General features: G+C 29.4%; 3 protein-coding genes across 5 annotated transcripts in view; 1 reads left to right on the top strand and 2 right to left on the bottom strand.

Annotated features, from left to right (window-relative positions):
- The window catches only part of LOC111684256 (palmitoyltransferase ZDHHC16), a 177,265-nt gene extending 166,143 nt beyond the window's left edge, over positions 1-11,122 (top strand). Inside the window, exons 1-7 of one of the 3 annotated variants that reach the window (XM_023446390.2) lie at positions 6,308-6,466; positions 6,536-6,683; positions 6,808-6,999; positions 7,064-7,181; positions 10,277-10,488; positions 10,571-10,908; positions 10,972-11,122. In XM_023446390.2, the coding sequence (XP_023302158.2) occupies positions 6,420-6,466; positions 6,536-6,683; positions 6,808-6,999; positions 7,064-7,181; positions 10,277-10,488; positions 10,571-10,908; positions 10,972-11,080 (1,164 nt within the window). In that variant the 5' untranslated portion in view covers positions 6,308-6,419 and the 3' untranslated portion in view covers positions 11,081-11,122. Of the gene's footprint in view, positions 1-6,307; positions 6,467-6,535; positions 6,684-6,807; positions 7,000-7,063; positions 7,182-10,267; positions 10,489-10,570; positions 10,909-10,971 lie in introns of those variants that run through there. The other 2 variants (XM_046950113.1, XM_046950114.1) reach the window with 2 other exon arrangements.
- Positions 284-4,753, bottom strand: LOC111684245 (protein cereblon). Its single transcript, XM_023446378.2, has 6 exons — positions 4,601-4,753; positions 2,994-4,536; positions 2,534-2,933; positions 2,367-2,469; positions 1,948-2,044; positions 284-743 (listed from the first exon to the last, which is right to left on the bottom strand). Exons 1-6 carry the CDS (start codon positions 4,629-4,631, stop codon positions 497-499), a joined length of 2,421 nt encoding a protein of 806 aa, XP_023302146.2. The 5' UTR covers positions 4,632-4,753; the 3' UTR covers positions 284-496.
- LOC124419702 lies at positions 7,183-7,664 on the bottom strand. The gene is made up of 2 exons (XM_046950115.1): positions 7,515-7,664; positions 7,183-7,458 (listed from the first exon to the last, which is right to left on the bottom strand). The coding sequence occupies exons 1-2, from the start codon at positions 7,518-7,520 to the stop codon at positions 7,213-7,215; spliced, it is 252 nt and encodes an 83-aa protein (XP_046806071.1). The 5' UTR covers positions 7,521-7,664; the 3' UTR covers positions 7,183-7,212.
- Positions 11,123-19,326: the final 8,204 nt, after the last annotated feature.

The raw sequence follows: 19,326 nt of genomic DNA, 5'->3' as shown, positions 1-19,326 counted from the left end.
TTAACTTAAAACCAGTCCATATTTTAGGCATCTAGCCAAATCTTACATCTTTACTGCCTTATTCATAAACATTTATCAATGGTTTATGAAAATTTGATTTATAAACCTTTTATAAAAGTTTATGCATAAAGCAGTTAATATTTAGAAAATCCATTCTTTAAAATGAAAACTTAAAATTTTTTGTATTATTTTAATATTAAAAAAAATATTTTTGTTTAGATAATAACTGTAGTAAAAAAGGAAAGAAACGCTTAAAACTATATTATTTTTTATGTTTTTCTAAATTCATTTGTCCTTAAGTTTTCGATTTAATTACGTGACAAACAACAATACGCGTTACTAACAACATAATAGAATACAAAAAAGAAAGAAAGATAACTTTTTCCATTCAATTTTAGAAAAAAATAAAATGTCAGTAATTTTGTGTGTTGTAATATGTTTATTAATTATTACAACAGCTACAACAACATGACCAACATTTTCGTTTAAAAGCGTTTCATATGTTGGGCATATTATTTCGGGCTTCGCGCAACTCATTCATTCCGGCATTCATGAGACGTAAGAAATTTATATAAACGGCATTTTGCACTGGTACATCATTACGCTCTTGAGCCAAACGTACGCGCACACTGGACGATGAGATGCCGAAGAATTGTTTGGGTATAAGATTCGGTTCAATCGCTTTAAATTCCCAACCCAAGTGATGTTTACAGATTTTACAGACAATTATATGCCATTGATAACTGAAAAGGAAAATAGTATAATTTTTTAGAATAAAATATTTATATTCTTTCATAAAAAGAAACTTTAAACTTTAAATACATAACATATAGTTAAATAATTCTGCGGTAAAAAGGCAAAAGTACAAAAGTTGTTCTTTCAGATTCTAAAGGTTTTAAAATTTTACCTTCTTTATTCATAATCATTTTATTTTATAAAGGTTTATAAAACATAAAAAAATTTATTTATAAAATAAATATATTATTTTAATAAGTTCTTGAAATTCAAATACAAAACTATGTTAAACAACTATATTTTAAAAGCGTTGATCCAAACCTATAGTCCGGCGAGGCCGACCATATAATACCGTACACCTGTATACGAATAAAATGTGATTTAGTTTTCATAATAAAGCATTTACGTTGAATTGTACCTTGCCTCAGATATACTAAAGCCATTAATTGTTTAATAAAACTGTGGATATTTAAGGAAAATTTTGACGGAGGCTTTTTAGAGAGGCTAGGGTCAAATGAGGCCCTATAATTATAAAGTTCATCGGGGTCATCAAGACTAGTATAGAACTTGGTTTTGCAGGTTTTTGTCGAGATACGAGTATATTAAACATAATTTGGCGGGTTCAGTTCTATGGGGCCTAGGTGAAATAATGGACCGATGTTAACAATAAGCTTCGTCTACAGTACCATAAAAGATCATGTGCCAAATTTCATTGAATTATCTCCAAAATTGCGACCTGTAGTTTGATTACAAGGTTTACAAGCTCTATTCGGGGGCTATATGGGGGCTAGGTGAAATAATGGGCCGATATTAATAATTTTCAATAGGCTTCGTTTACGGTATAATAGATCATGTGCCAAATTTCATTGAATTATCTTCAAAATTGCGAGTAGTTTGATAACAACGTTTACAAGCCCTATTCGGGGTTACAGTTCTTTGGGTGCTAGGTGAAATAATGGACCGATCTTAACCATTTTCAATAGGGTTCGTCCCTGGGACAATAGAAGATCATGTACCAAATTTCATTCAATTCGGCCTGTAGTTTGATTACAAGGACAGACTCATGGACGAATCGACTCAGAAAATGATTCCGAGCCGATTGGTATACTTTAAGGTATACTTTATAGGTATAGGACTATAAAGGACTATTTTTTGGATAACTTTAAATGTGTATGTACTTTTTCATTTTTGTCACAGAATTATTGTACTCACCCAGGAAACCAACTGAATTCACTTGAAGGCGAACCACTGTATAAAATATTTTGACGATTAACTTGGTAAAACGTATTTGTTTCATGTATATAGCCGGCTAAAAAAGAAATATAATTTTATATGTATGATATAATTAATACAGTAAAAAATAAGTGATGATATTTAAATATTGAACAATCTTTTTGTTATGTTTTTAGTTATTGTTGTCCTAATTCAATTTCATATCTTTATTGAAGACTATTCTTTTTTGAGTAAAACATTGGACCACCTTAACGTGCTCATTTCTTCGTCGCACCCTTATTTTTCTGACGAATTCTATACAGTTTCTCTACAATAACTAGGCATTCTTAAGCATAATTCAATCTCAAATTCCACAACGGTTTCGATACAATATGAAAATCAATACAAAACATTCTTACCAGAATTACAATATTGAGATTGTACACCATGTTTAGACATGGCAAACAATTCGCGGCAGTCAGCTATATTGATAGCACAATTACGACAACTGAAAATTGTCTCCTAAAATAATTAAATAAACAAAAATTAAAAAAAAAAATTCAAACACATCTTAAACAAAACTTACCTTTTTAAATGTGCTGGCTATAAGTTTCAATCTGGTATTTACTGTATTAGCCAAAAATACAGACTTTAACATATCCTCGGGTAAATGTAAATTACGCACCAGCCAGTATGATAATTGAGTGGGATCAGTAGGCATAGTATCGATTTTATGTTGCGCCAATTGTGTACGTGCTTTTTCAATTATATTCGATATATTATGAGTTTCATAGACATATGCTGGCCAGGGTGTGGTGGCAGCCTGGAAACGTTTGTACATATTCTGCATAGAGACGTTGTCGCGAAAACGATTCATGGAACCCATATTTATACATTTCAAAGGATCGACCAAATAAATATCGGGTAAAATCTTAACAAAACCATAGCATTTCATGCGTGGGTGTGCAGTAATATATTCCAAAGGTCTAAATAAAATTATTTGTTCAAAAAAATTTTGGAAAATTTTCTAAAATAATTTTACTTACACCATTAAATCACTGGCTTTAGTGACAAATCTTTGCAAGGCTCTGGACTTTATCAAAGTGTTGCTGCGACCGTCGTCGCCCAATTCATAAATTTGACAAGTAACTCCATATAAAAGTTGTTCTTTGTCATCGGATGCCGAGACATTGATATCTCCATTGGCTGTTGACTTATTGTTGCTTAAGCAAGGAAAACAAACACCAAATAGTATACCGTTTTGTGTATCAATATCACCTTCAATTATGGTTGTAGAACTATTGACCATAAATGGTAAAACTTCTCCTGGAAATAAAACGTGCTGATGTATAAATAAGCGTAGTTTAACATATTGATCCACTTCTAAATAGTTTACACCAGAAACACGGTTCATATTGGAGCCCATGTATGAGTGTTCTGCTGGTAAATTAGTATCAAAACGCACGGCATTTTCATTCATTTCCTCTTCTTGTTCCATAGTCATATTATTGGATTCCTCATTAGCAAGGCTTTCAGCAGTTTCCGCATCATCATTGTCAGAAGTATCTTCATTTGCTGCTTCCATTTCGGCATTTGCTTCGGCTTCTGGAAGCTCCACATCCGGTGTGGCTAGACCTAAACGTATAAGACGTCTGCGACGATTATTTAATATAAAGAGTATGCGACGAAAACGTTGCATTAAGGAATTGCGAGGTATTGGTCCAAAATTAGCTTCTGCTTCAGCCATACTGCGTCTGGTGTGGGCAATCATATTACGTATTGCTTCAAATTGATTGGCAAAACCACGAAAATTGGGATTTTCCAAAAAGGCGGCCTCGTCTTCATCCTCCTCGGACCAGGCGTCTTCCACATCTTCATCGTCTTCAACTTCATCATCATCCTCATTTTCACTGCCAGCTGCTGAAATGGAATTGAAAATGGCTACAATTTCAGCTGGAGATCGTCCTTCCACAACGATCTCCTCTCCTCCGTCAGCGACCGCACCATTTTCCTCATCCATGGCAACGGCTTCATCATTATTGTTTTCTGTCGATGATTCAGCTCTGGGACTACCGTCAGCAGAGGGCATGGATACACGTCTAACCAACACCAAAGGATAATTTGGATCAATACCAGCATTTTCAATATGTTGTTCATTTTGATGTTCTTCCTCATCTATGTTTTCGGCTGAAACATTGGCATTTTCACTTTGCGGTTGTTCTTCTTGGGAGTTATTAGAAATTTCTCGGTGGTTATTTTCTTGTACAACATCCTGTGTTGCCATAATGACATCAGCACCAGTTGTCTCAGAAGTAGTTGTTGCTGCAGTACTAGAGGGGACCGTAAGTTGTGTATGCATTTGGGTTGCCATTCTGACATCATTTCCAACTGGTTCTATGGTTATAGCTTCATTATTGATAGAAGATATATCTGGTGCAGTTGTCTGAACAGTAGCAACATTAATCGAGGAAACTGTAGCTTTTTCATTTTCCTTAGTGTTTGGTTTTGCTTGTGATTTTGCTATCACTCCATTGCTTGAAGTCGCAATTTCTTCTTCATTGACTGTTGCACCCGAAGAACTATTTGCTTCTAAAAAGGTCCAAAAAAATATGTAAGTTTTAATTGTTTAACATTTATTTATATATTTACTTGCCCGGTTGTTCACTTTGTTCATCTACATCCATACTGTTTTAATTTAATGTTAGATAAATTCACATTCAATTTTTCAAAGATCAAAATTTTTTCTTATTTCCCGAAGAAAATTTTGTGTTTTTGTTTCTTATTTATTCTTTTGATTTGTGTTTTTTTTTTTGTTTCGGTGTTGCCAACTGTCAATCACATAGTTTCCCAGCAAAACAAAATTGTTTTATTATAACAATATTGTAAAATCTTGAAACATATCCTGCACTCCAATGCTATACTTCTTAACGACAAAATATTGTCATTAAATAGCCTATAATCTTTAGTATGATAATTATCGTTAAGAGGTATTTATCCGATTTTTTCTTTTAGAATATAATTATGAAGCAACTAATTATATAAATTCATTTCTACAGCTGATTGTTTTTTTTTTGTTCATAAAAATTAATTCCAAAGCTGTTAAAAAGTGTATAAAAATTTTTCTCCCAAAATTACAATAAAAATAAAAAATAAAATAGTAGTAAGATTCAAATAACTTTTCAACTGAGCACATTAATATTTAACGAAATACGTTTGAATGTTCTCATTACTTTAAACCTCTGGGACCAATGTGGATTTTTTAAAACTACTTTTCTGCCGTGGTGTATGCTAAACACAATTTTTTTTGACAGCTTATATTTTCTTAGATCTGTTTTTGTTTATTGTTTAATAGTCTAGGTTGTCATTTGTTATAATATTTTTTAACTTCGACACGACAGTACATGTAAAACACTGTTTAATGATAAGGTACAAATTGAAAGATCTAATTTTTTCTGATTTTTTTTGTGTCGGCATCAGACTCATATGGTTAAAGAAAGGGATTATACATTTTTATACCCTACACCACTATAGTGGTATTATATGCTTGTGCTGAAGTTTGTAACACCCAAAAATATTGATCCTAGACCCACCTTAAAGTATACCAATCGCCTCAGCATCACTTTCTGAGTTGATTTCGCTATGTCCGTCCGTCTGTCTGTCTGTGTGTCCATGTAAACTTTGTGCGCAAGCTACAGGTCGCAATTTTCAAGATAATTTGATGAAATTTGGCACATACTCTTTTTTGATTCAAGGACGATCGCTATTGAAAATGGTTGAAATCGGTCCATTATTTCTCCTAGCCCCCATACAACCGTTCCCCCTGAATCGGGCCTTTAGGCTCATAATTACGTTAAATGTTTTATAATGTCAACAAAAATCAGCAAAAATTAGTTTTATAGAACAATATATGACAATACTAATTTTTATTGTGATTGGGCTTTATTTGACCCTAGCCCCCATACAAACTCCCCTTCAGAAAATGACTTGAAGGTCAAAATTAACTTCTAATTACTTTTAAAGCGATTAAAATCTACATAAATGTCTTTGAAATAGACGTAAATTTATCTACCAAAATTTATAAGGATAAGCCCATTTTACCTCTTCTCCACAATAAAATAAATTAAATGCTTTATTTAAAAAAATCCACAATTTTAACATACTGACTGGTGTAGGGTATCATATGGTCGGCAATGTCCGACAATAAATTCATACTTGTTTAGTATTGTTTTAACGATTCGAAAGTTATAATTAAATTTAACGTATTATTAATAGTTAAAACTAATAGTTGGCAACTCTGTATTTAAACACACCATATTCCCCACTTTAATATGGCGAATAAAACAGCTGCATGTGCAGCTGATCAGAATTGTTTTCATTGTCGGTAAAATAATTTTAGAACAAAATGTGTTTTTAAATTTATTAATTTATAGTTAAAATACTGCTTTATTAGATGCTAACTAATTTAGTTTAATATGGGACGAATTAATTGGAAATTACCAAAACTTACTAAAAACATAGTGTATGTTAAAAATATTTTAAAACAAAAAACTTTTTTACATAAAAAACTTTGTTTTTTTATTTTTGTTAGTAATTTTTGCCAACTGAGATGGTCTTATGTACAATTATGTTGGCGTTCCTTGACCTACAATCATCACATGAATGCGTCCTATGCAACCGATATTTGCATGGAACCAGTTTTTTGGGTTGTTGATAACTATACACATTTATTAGGGCCGGTAAGTAAAATGCATTGTGCACAAAATTTTCCAAAAGCAATTTGAAGTAGCTACATATCAAATTATTAAGAAAATAACTAATATATTATTTAACAATGTAAGTAATTATTTAATTTTTTTTTAGTTTTTTGTAGTTGGTGTAGCCTTATTAACCACAGCTGTTGTTAGTATTGCCTATTGGATAGGATTGCCATTTTGGTGGGAAAAAAGTCAATTAGCCACAGTTTTTCTATTAATAGTGGGAAACTGGTTGCTTATCAATGTTGTATTTCATTATGTTATGGCAGTTATAACACCGGCAGGAGAACCTCCAGAAGTAAGTTTCCTAAGAAACTAAATAAATTCTAAAATTCTTTACAAAATTTCTATCATTTTAATAGGGAATTTCTTTAAACGAAGCAGTAGCCGTTTGCAAAAAATGCATTACACCCAAACCACCGCGCACACATCATTGTTCTGTCTGTAATAAATGTATACTCAAAATGGATCATCATTGCCGTAAGTTGCAAAAATATTTTATTTATTTTTATTATGAATTGTGTACATATACATAATTAATTGGTTGCACGTAGTCTGGTGCCACAATGCGGCCTATTATAGGCGTTATAGCTTTATAAGCATGACCCTCAACTGTGCTATAAGCAAAATTGCCCCTTACACGAGAACTTTCCACAACAGCGGTATCATCTTCAGGAGTACGTACCACAGATGTTAAGGGTACCAAAACACTGGCTGCTATAGCATATCCTAGCAGCATCATAAATAAGATAAAAATCTGAAAATAGAATTATAATTAGGGTATTTTTTTAATTAGTACATTTTTCAACTCGCCTTCATTGTTATTATATTTTGAAACGTCAATATCTGCTAAAAATTTAACAAGTTGTCTTGTTTATGTTAAATCAGTAAATGATCCTAGAAAATCTTGTTTAGTTATCTTTTATACCATATTTTACACCAAAATCTTGTTTAGGTATATTTTTTAGCATTCTTTTATATGTTTTTCTGCATTCTTTATGGACGAAAATTCAAGTTCAAGTTTAAAAATATTCTTTGTTTATTTTTTTTAAAACGAGCCCTTATATAGTCACTACCAGTCACTACAGTGTGCAATATGATTTTGTGGTTAACCTTGAATGGGAACAATAAACCCAAGGTATTGTTTTGTAAGCTAGTTTATAATTTTTAAAGTTCTTAGATATTATTTTTTGAAAACTTTATTAGGCCAGGAGTATAAGGTTTTTTCAGTTTTGACTAATTTCTCGCTTAAAAAAGTAACAAGTAAAGTATAACGAAAGAGGAACACGCCCCTATAAAATACTTTAAAATCTATATTCAACTTATAATTATTAATATTGGGATAAAATTCCACCTAAACAACTTTAAAATTAATAATTCACGTCATCCCTAATAAGACATCTTTCCGAAAATCTGCTTATTGTTTCTAAAACTTTTAAACAATATTAAAAGTAACCACTCTATAAAATACTCTAGAGTTCAGTTCATAATCAACCCTATCCTGCATTTGGAATCAACACGTAGCTACGATCGTAATGTAGTATATAATTGTAAGGTATTGATACGAAAATAACTAAATTTTCTCTTCTAACGATTCGGGTTTTTGTTGAAATACTTTTTTCAATTTGGAAAAACACAAAAAATTCACAATATATTGTCCCACTATGACACACTGTCTCTAAAAAGTGTAATTAGACCAAGTCAAGTTTATGCTTCAATAGTCTGGTTAATTTCATTGGACAAAAAGTGTTATATCAAAGTTCAAAATGAAAGTTCAGCATACATGCAGCTTGGGAACAGGTGGTGCTATGAGTGTTACGTCAACCAAGGCTCAGGAGCGTTGGTATATGTTCCATCCATTGAAACACATACAAAATGTGGGATGGAACTTTCAACCGAGCTGCTCATAACTTTCAGCGAACTAGGACAAAACGGGTTTAGGACACGTTATCAATGTATATTGGACATTGAAAGGCTATACTCGCTCATCGGATATGTCCGATCGAATACCAAATATGCGATCGTCGTTCCCACAACAGCAACCGCTGTATCAAAAAACAATATATCGGAAACTTTGAAATACTGATCCCAGATAGAATGTCTTGAGCAAGTGGAACATTGTAGCAAATACCGGTATGAATCCTTTGATACGCCGATGGCTCTAAATTGGGGGAAAAGTGTTGAAGACCTTATCACAATAGTAGCTATTAGGCTGAAGTTGGAGCAATAGCGGAATGTGTAATGTGGATTAGAATAAATATGGCTGCCGCAGGTATTAACATAATTGACAATTAGCGTGATATCCAATGATAAATATATTTATAATAATATATTATCTAAGATTGTATTGAAGTGTAAAGGAGCTCTAACCGAATACAAAACCTTTTGTCACAACGAAAGCAGAATAGAGAAACTGATAAGTCCTTTTGGAATAGTGAAACGGTGGGTTGAACCACAATGATCCTATGAGGTGACCCTAAGGAGAGCAGTACGAGAAGCCTGCTCCAAATGCAAAATTCTGAGTTTAGAATGATGGTATTTATTCTGAGAGGATACACTATGTTACGGGTACAGCAATACAAAATTGGTTGTGCAGATTCAGACGAATGTAGATTATAGTGCAATTCTTAGGAATCGCATCTAGGAATCAGTTTCTGAACATCGATAATATAATTCGTAAATACTATATATGTATAAGGTTTATGTTTGTAACAGCAAACATTTATCCATGAAAAGGAGCGCACAACAGGTTCGTTAAAAAAATATGATTGTAACCATTTCTTTGGATGTTATTGAACCCCATGTCCACAGAAGCTAAATATTTATCCATAAAATGGAGCCCACAATAGTCCCGATTGTGGCCTAGGTGCATTTCTTCGGATTAGATGTAGATACATCCTCCATCAACCTAACCTGACAACGTTTGCCCTTCAACAAATTATCTCGAAAGTTGCCACCTGGGCCGTACAAACCAGGTTAATATAATAACTTCCAAAATGCGAAAAGACCAGGAAAAGCTATGATTTTAACACATGATTCTCATAGGAGGGATGTCCTTTTTTATGTTTTCATAAAATAAATAATGAAATAAATAAATTTGCTAGTTTGGTAGTAGAATTATAAGTAGTAACATGTAATTTCATTACAATAACACATCTTCCGTTTTTTTTTAATATATCTATAATCACTTCTTTTGAAGTTATTGAACCCCTTGCCCACAGAAGCTAAATAATTGCACTTAGTGCTAGTTTTAAAATGGTGATGGTTAGATTAGGCTTGTACATTCTATCACTAAAAGATAAATATTGGGATTCCCATATTTAGAACACATTCCCTGTATATATTTTTATATATTTGAATAAGTAAACAAGGTCATTACAACTTATAATAAAATAAACAAAACAAAGCAAATACTTAACCAAATAAGCACACACCTTTTTATTAAAATAATATTTCGATACTTAAAATGCATTTTTGCTTATTTAACTAAGTACACAGAACAATAAAAAGTTTTCACCAGTTTTATTTATTATTTTTATTTTATTACACAAATTTAATACAAAAAGTTTTTACAGCCTGGCTTAATAATTGTGTTGGTTTTGGCAATCATCGTTATTTTTTCTTGTACATGTTCTACACAACAATTGGTTGTTTGTTTTTAATTTTATTTGGCTTCGAAATTGGTTACAATTACTTATGGTTAGATCATGGTGAGCATTGGACGGAAACGGAGCCTTTAGAGGGGGAACCAGTAAAATTAAATTTAAGCGGTCATATAATACCAGATGTAATTATTACCTTTCTTCTGAATTCTATTCAAAAATTTGTATATTTCCAATTAAACTAATTCATTTTTACTTTTTTTATAGAGTCATCTTCATGAATACGATGATGATGTTTTATTACCAGCTCAACATAATTTACCAACACCTGCCCAAGTAATTATGAACGGCAATGGTATTTATAACATTGGCAAACGTAGGGCATTATGGTTTATGGCGATCATTTGTTCAGCGGTAGTAGTAGCATTGGGTACTCTCTGTTCCTGGCATGCCAAGTTAATAACACGTGGTGAAACTAGCGTTGAGGCTCATATAAATCAATCGGAACGTAAACGTCTGCTTCTGCAAAATAAGATTTATATAAATCCTTATAATTTTGGACCAGAAAAGAATTGGCGTTTATTTTTGGGTTTAGTAAGAGGACGGTAAGTAATTAATTTATAAACAAAGTAAATATTAAATAATATATATTTATTTAAATATTATAGCACCTTTTGGCGTACAGTTCTTTTGCCATCTTGGCATAAACCTGAAGGCAATGGCTTGCGATTTCACACCATACATGATTATACAGCTCAAAATGATGAATGGCCATAAATTAGGTTTCAATATATTTATTAAATAATCTTTCATTTCATTCTAAAAAAAGTCATTCCCATTGAGACACTTTTTATTTATAGACAAATTAATATATATTTTAAGTTAAAACTTATATTAAGTTTTAAATTTCTAAGTCATAGTCTTATTAAAATGCATTTAATTAAGAGTATAATTATTCTACATTATTGCTATTAAAATCAAATTATTTAAATGTAAAAATACTTACAACATACTTTATTTATTTCCTTAACATTTTAATAAAGTTTTTGCATATTTGTGATTTGTTTATTCATTTATTTTTTTTTTGTGCGTGCCATTTTCTATAAAATTAAAATACAAGTGAAATACCAGGCCAACATAATTTGCAGCATAGTGGATTTTTAATTTGTTTATTTAGTATGTTGACATTAAAAGCAAAATGCTAACAAATTACCAGGCGAACAAAATATGTAATAAGAATATAAAAATAAAATTATAACAGCTTAATTGTATAACAGTTGTAATGGAAAAAATGAAAACTTGCATTTAACACCAGGTAAACAGAATTTAATAGCAAGGTTTATTTTTTTATTTATTTTTTAATGCATGAAATTTCAATTTATAATAAAACATTGGATTAATATTAGGAGAACAGAAATATTAGCAGGAAGCCTAATAAAAGAATAAACAAACAAAACAAATGAATTATAATTGTTTTAACTATTTATTTGTTCTACCAAGCTATCATGATAAATAGCAAGTTGAAATGTTTATTATTTATAGCACCTAATCGCGCAAGCATAATTTTATGTACAAATAAATTGAAAATTGTACACTAATACCAGGATATCATAATTTTTAGTAAGGTGTGTTTTAATTTAAATTAGTTTTATTTACACATATATACATACACATGTAAAGAATATTGTATAAAATGTTAACAAAAATACCAAACGCCAAGAATATTTAGTAAGATGTTGCAGAAAGTATAAGTAAAACAATTGTAAAAAATATATAACAGTTATTATGTACCCTACTATTGGCAACAGTGAATTATGTATAAATGAAGCACATTCTAATTGCTTATTAACATTTATGAACTCCTGATACTTAAATTCATTTTTAGCAGCTTTTTAACACATCTTACTTACTTTTTATAATTTAGTAAGAAAGTAAAAAAAAATAAGAGTTGTTTTTGTTTGTTGTTTACTGCCAGTTTCTTCTGTAATGCTAGAGAAGATAGATAGATTTCTTTCTTTTTAATAAATAAAATGACAAAAAAATTTAAATTCGTTTTTGTTTGCAATATATTTTTATTAAAAAGAAAAAATATTTATTTGTTTTCTATATTTTGAAACGATATAAAATTTAACTTTTTGTATTTGATATTTATCAAAGTAAAAAAAATCTACCAAAAAGAATTAATATTGCTCATTGTAGGGTTCATATTTTTAACCGTTATATGTAATAAAAACAAAATATTTTTGTTCCTTTTTATATTATGCTTCTGCCTAAAATTTTTGTTGGTTTGTTATTTATTGAAAATGTAAAAACAATTTCATTATTTTATGGTGTGTGTGTGTGAAACAATTTTAAATTAAAACTCCTGCTAAAAATATTGTTCGCCTGGTGATGAGATTTTTACTTAATACAATTTATGATGGATTTGTTTGTTTATTTTATATTTAAACAAAGTCCCTCCCTCCTTTTTATACCCTCCACCACCATCAGTGGTGATAGAGGGTATATATAACTTTGTTTATTTATTTACTTACTTACTTATTATTTTCCTAAGCTTATCTGAAAATATTTTCTATAAAGTACCAGACGTACAGAAAATTAAGAAAGTTTCATTAAAAGAAAATTAAGAATTTACTGTATGCAAAATTGAAAACATTTGCAATGTATGTAATAATCAAAAAAATAGACAAACAAACAAAAAAATCAAAACATTAGGGTGTTTCATCAAAATCCACTTTCTTTTACTTAACATGTTTTTGAATTTGTAAATCATAATACGTAATATTTAAATACATATACATTTGTAATAAAAAAATTTTCTTCTTTTGATGAAAAGCCCTAAAGGAATGTTTTGCAAATCAAAATAAAAAAACAAAATTGTACATAATTTAAAAACATAAGTAATGGGAGAATAGAAATTTTAATAGAGCAAACAAGAGATAATGCATTTTTGTTTTTTATTATGCATGTGAAACAAATACAAGCATGTGTGTATGTAAAATATTTAAACAGTTAACAGAAAATTAAGCACAAAGCAATAATGAAAAATATTACAAAAATTGTCATTTGTCAATTAAAAGTGTATAACAGTTATACCCTATATTAGGTTGTATTTATATTTTAAACATTATAACCCCATATAAGTTAAATAAGGTTATATATTATTTAAGTTTATTAAATTGCACAGCCCAACAATATTTGAAAACAATAAGTCGAAATCTAAAACCATAGTCTGTAGGATTAAGAATAGCTGAATTCGAATCTGTCCTTAGATTTAAAAAGCAGTTTTAGACCATATATGACCCCTTATAAAAGCGGGAAGACAAATATATCGTCTGAATGTCTTATATGTTGACTTTAAAATTAAAATATAACATTTGCCATTTTATCATTCTTCGAGATATGTAACTTAACATAAAGCTCGAAACAATTTTAAATTCCAAAAAAAATGATATTTCTTATCGCAAGTACAAGAAAGAGATTTTTAATCAATTCCAATTAATTTTTGAGGGCAACTTTTATCAAAAATTAGTTTTTCCTGTAATTTTATGGTTATTCTAACCTTTAGCAGCCATTTCTAAGAAATTTGAATACTATGTATATGACCGGGATAAAACCATTATTTGATCGCGCCCTCAAACATATCCAAAAACGTTAATTTTTTCAGTTTTTAAGTCACGATTAATTCTGATGTCTTAGTTTTAGATGACCAATTCTTTATGATTTATGAAAGATTTTTCTTAAAATAAGACAAAACATATTTTATGTGATTAGAATAGCATTTAAAACTCTTGGGAGTACATAAGAATCGCATTAATCTTCAAAAGAATTAGTTCTAGAAGTAATATGTTCTTTATATGTATATACATAAATATTTTCAAAATCCCACTTTAGTTGTGCTGTCAGTAGTCAACACATCTGACATAAAATTTAGTATTATGAACGATAACGAAAGTAATAACAGACTCAATAAAAGTGACACGGACCCATTGAATCTAAAAATAAAATACACCATTTTCCCAGATTTAACGAATTATATAATTTCGGCCTATTCGTAAAAACGAAAAACGGAACGATAACTTTTCTATGATTTACAAATATATGGTAATGGATGATAAGAAGTATATTTTTGTTATCTTCTTAATGGATTCATAAAGATTATGACCATTTGTAAGTATTTTTAAAAACTCTCTTAATAAAAACTCTTCTCCTGCGTGTGAAGAGTCGATTAAGCCATGTCCGTCTGTACGTATGTTTATTGAAATCAGTTTTCGGCTAAATCAGAATCATTAATAATTCTGTTAGACATGCTTTCGGGAAGATTTAAAATCAGCAAAATCGGTTCATAAAAAACGGAGATATGAACAAAAATCCGAGGAAACCTCTGAAAATTTCATCAAAAACTGAGATTGTTTTATTCATGATCAGATAGGATTTAGGTGAGAACTCAAAAAAGTGAAAATTTTGATACTTTTTTGTTTTTCAAAAGGTATTTTTTGAATTTTCCATAATATTAAACATAGTAACATGAAATTAAGAATGTAGAGTCTTAATTAGGTGAGAACCCATAAGAGAGAACTTTTGGGTACTTTTTCAAAAGGTACTTTTTTGAATTTTCTATAATGAATCTAGAAAATGAAATTAAGCATGTTGAGACCGAAGTAAGTGATGTAAAATAGGACTTTTTGGTACTGACTGTTTTTAACACACCATATTGAAGGATTTATAAGATTCGGCACAGCCTAATATAGAACTCTTACTTGTGTTTTTTTTTAAATGAGAAGCAAACCAAAGTGAAAGATTTTAAAGAATCATTAAAAGAAAACATTTTTCAAATACGATAATAATGAAATTTCAGTTGCGTTGCCAATTGCCAAAATGATGTAGTTAATAGACGCTTTTAAAGCAATATCTTGAACATAATCAATTTTTTAGACATTAACAAAATTTGTCCAATAAGTTTTAGTTGACTTGAGCCATTGTTAACCCTAAAACATTATCTTATTTTGAAGCTGGCAACGCAACTGAAGTGGCAACCGAGATACATAATCGACCTATTTTTATCAGTGATCGTTTTGTATTATTTTCACCATTTTTTATAAAAAAATTATATTTAAATTCGTTAATCTCATTCATTTGTAATAAAAGGTATTTAATAGAAAAAATTGACCGTTCTCTAAATCTCGAATACGCTAAACTGAGTAAATCGTTAAACCGGAAAACCACTGGTTTTTGTTTTTACAAAATTTCACACAATTGCTTTAAAAAACATCTCAGTAACCACAAATTTTTAGTTGCTAATTTGGCAAACTTAGATTTACGGCTGTCGATTGCCAGTTCCCATTTGTAATTTCATTTTGGCAACTAACAACTCAACTGAGGTTCAGTTGTTGTCTATAATCAATCCATAAGCAACCACAAAACTCTTTAAAGAAATGGTCTAAGATTTTGTTCTCATTTAGACAATTTTTGTAGTATATTTAATTTTTCAAATCTGTACTTAAAACTTATTGTTAAAATTTTAAGCAGACAAAAGCAATTAGTTTAATGAAAAATGTTTATATTAATTTTCATCCTTGGTCAAACATATGGAAATTTTTTAAAAATATAACTTAAATTGTTTAGTATAAAAACTAAAGTTTTAATTGAAGCTTTAAGTTTAAAAAAAGTCGTTAGTGAATATTAAAACAACATAATTTTTAAATACATATAACTATGTTTATGTATTTAAAAGTGTTTATGACTTAATTGTAACTGTTTTAAAATTATTAGTTTTATTATTTGTTTTCTGAGGGCTTAAAATCGAGATTTTTAGAAGTAGTCTTCTATCCATATTGTTAAACTAAATGATTTTTTTTAAGACTAATATACAAATCATGAGAAATTAAATCCTTGATCTAAATCAAAATTTTGTGAAAATAAAAAACAATAATAACAAAACTAACCATGACAATTTACAATTTATTTGTACTTGTCATATTAAAATGAGAAAAAACACAAATGAAACTAAGAAAAAACACATAGAAATGGCAATAATTACACATAAACAAACGTAAGTATACAAATAAACAAATTTAAAGCTACAAAAAACAAATATAATGGCTAATAAAAAATATATACATATGTATGTTTATATATGAACTCGTATGAATAATGTTAAATGGAGCAAAAAAGGTCACAAAATAGTATACAAATCTAAAGATTAGATTAACAAGAATACATTCGATAAAAAAATTGCCTAAATGTTAAAAAAATTCAATTAGAATTCTTAATTACTAATTAAAACAGTCATACATATATACAACTTAACGTATATATGTCTCTTGGAATGTATAAAAGAAATAAATTTAATTCATGGGAATTTAATGTAATGTATATGACAGCGTCAATCAAAACAAATTCTTTTATAAATCCAACACCTTTTGTTCATGAATATTATCTAAATGGTAGTTTCAGATATTGATGACTATATTGTTATTGTAAATTTTGTTGTTGTTATTTTTTTATTTACATTGCTTCCAACGCTATAAATTTTTGAAAAAAAACCGCAAACAGGGCAAGTGGCAAATATTATACACAGTGGCTTATATAGTAAATAATTTGAGTTTAAAATTTTATATTTTTGCTACATTATAAAATGAATTTTTTTTAAACAATATAAAATAAGAAAAAATACATTATTTAAATACATGAAATAATATCAAATACGATAGACGTATTGTTTATGCAAATAAGTATCTATGTAGTTTAAAGTTTGAATTTGTTAAAAAAAAAATGGTTGCCTTGCAAGTTAATATAATGTAGTTTTTAAAACCCTGACCTGACCTAGCACAATAAGAATAATATTGCTTTTAAATTTGGTTAAGATTTTTTGTATACTTTTTGAGACTGAATGTCATATTTGCCGTTATAATTGTGATTGGATTTTTTAATAGTTACGGAAAATTTCATTGCAATTAATTGTAATTTCATTTAAGCCTATCAGGAATAAATTTTAAGCTTCATCAGATTCCAAATCATATTTTATTTATTAAGACCCATTTTTACATCATGGTAATAATCAGAGTGCTTACTCTGTAACTCGATTCGATAGAAAAAATTTTTGAATTTATATGTTAAATACATTGTGTTTCCAAAACTTTTTCATTAGAATCGAAATACTGAGTAACCCCCCAGGGCTAGTATTTTCACGCACTAAAAAAAATATGCGCTTATAATATACACTATGAAATGGGAAAGTATGCACTAAAAATGTGATAAATACGGATCAAAAAATATTTCTTTGTGAAGGTACATATTTAATAGATATTCAGCGGGGTTAGTCTGTAACTCGATTCGAATGAAAAACAATTTCGAATTTGTATGTTAAATACAATGTGTTTCGAAAACTTTTTCTTTCGAAATACGGAAATACGGAGTAACCCCCCAGATCTTAAGTTTTTGACAGCAAATATACAGGTTTTTAAGAACTGCTTTATATACTATAATACCACTTTAACAGAACCACGCCCTCGAGAATGACAAATATAAAGACTATGAAACAACTTTAATTATTATATATTTAATTTCTGAAAGTGAACGTTACAACTAACAGTACATACTTAAAATACCTTCCCCACGTTTCTGTTTTTAAAAATTAGAAATTTAGAAAAATTAAAAAATATGCAAAATATGCTACAAAAATGTTGGAAATATGCAAAATATATGCATTTATAACAAAATATACAAAAATATGCCACCAATATGCAATATGATTCGAAAAAAAACTCGTATGCATTTGCATCGAAATCCTTGCCCTGGTAATAACTAAAGGTAGTATTTTATAACGCAGATAACTCGTTTATTGTTATCATAATTGTATTTTAGTTAAATGATATCGATAAAACATTAGGAGTTTTTTTCGCCAACTTGTCAGTTGCAAAAATGACGTGGTTGCTAGACGTTTTTTTAAGCAATGACTTGGAAATTTAAAAATATTAATGTTCATCCAAGGAGTTTTTGGTTGTCCTGAACCATTTCTTGACTGAAATCATTCTATTGTTTTGATACTGGTAACGCAAGCGAAGTTCGGTTGCAATATATAATCGGCCCATGAGTTATTGGCAAGCTGTAAAAATGGGCCTTAGTGTACTAAAGATGTAGATGGTTACGAGATATCATTATGAGATTTCTTGAAAATTTTTCGAAATAAAACAGTAATATGGTAGGTAAGCTTATAGTTGTTCCTAATTAGGAGTGTGTATCATGGTAACAGTATTTCCACTTACTTACACTTTCACTAACGATAGTAAGTGAAAATACTGTTACCATGGCCATAGCCATGATACACTAAATTAAATCATGATGTCCATTGTCATAATGACAAAAGTGTCATACATATTACTTTTTTAAAGGGATTCAAAATGCAATATACATACAATTAAGAAGCTGTTTATATTCTGTATAAGAGTGTCCCATTTCTTAGTTCTAAAAAATCTATAAATTCTGTTTAAAAGTGTCACAATGTGAAAATTGTAATAACTTCAATGACAATATTAATTTTTTTTTGGTATTTCATAATTTCCAGTTCAGCGTTGAAAGCATACATCCTCCTTTCAAAAAAAAATAAAATACCCTACACACGCGTGCGTATATATAGAAAGAACATAATACATTTAATTTTGTGATGTCCTAAGTGAGGACCACGTAATACATCCATGCATTACACCGGAGTAATCCCAAAACTACTCCCTTGTCTAAATTATGGAGATACATTATCCGTTACATGATCCAATATAACGCAGGCTATGGACCATGTTGTTTTCAAAAAAATAGACAATCCATGCCTGCATAGGACTACTTAACGGATCATGTACATCAAGAATGTTTATAGGAAAATAGTTTTTTGAATTACTTAAATAGATTATGTACTCCAATATTTTTTTGTGGGGTACTAGAAGCTAAATCAAAATCGAAAAAATACGTAATTGAAATTATTCCTACTTCGGTTATTATAAATCAAATTAATCGGTAATGTTAAGTGT

Source organism: Lucilia cuprina, chromosome 4, assembly GCF_022045245.1.
Source record: "Lucilia cuprina isolate Lc7/37 chromosome 4, ASM2204524v1, whole genome shotgun sequence".
Taxonomy (NCBI): Eukaryota; Metazoa; Arthropoda; class Insecta; order Diptera; family Calliphoridae; genus Lucilia; species Lucilia cuprina.
This window is presented reverse-complemented; position numbering and strand designations above follow the sequence as displayed.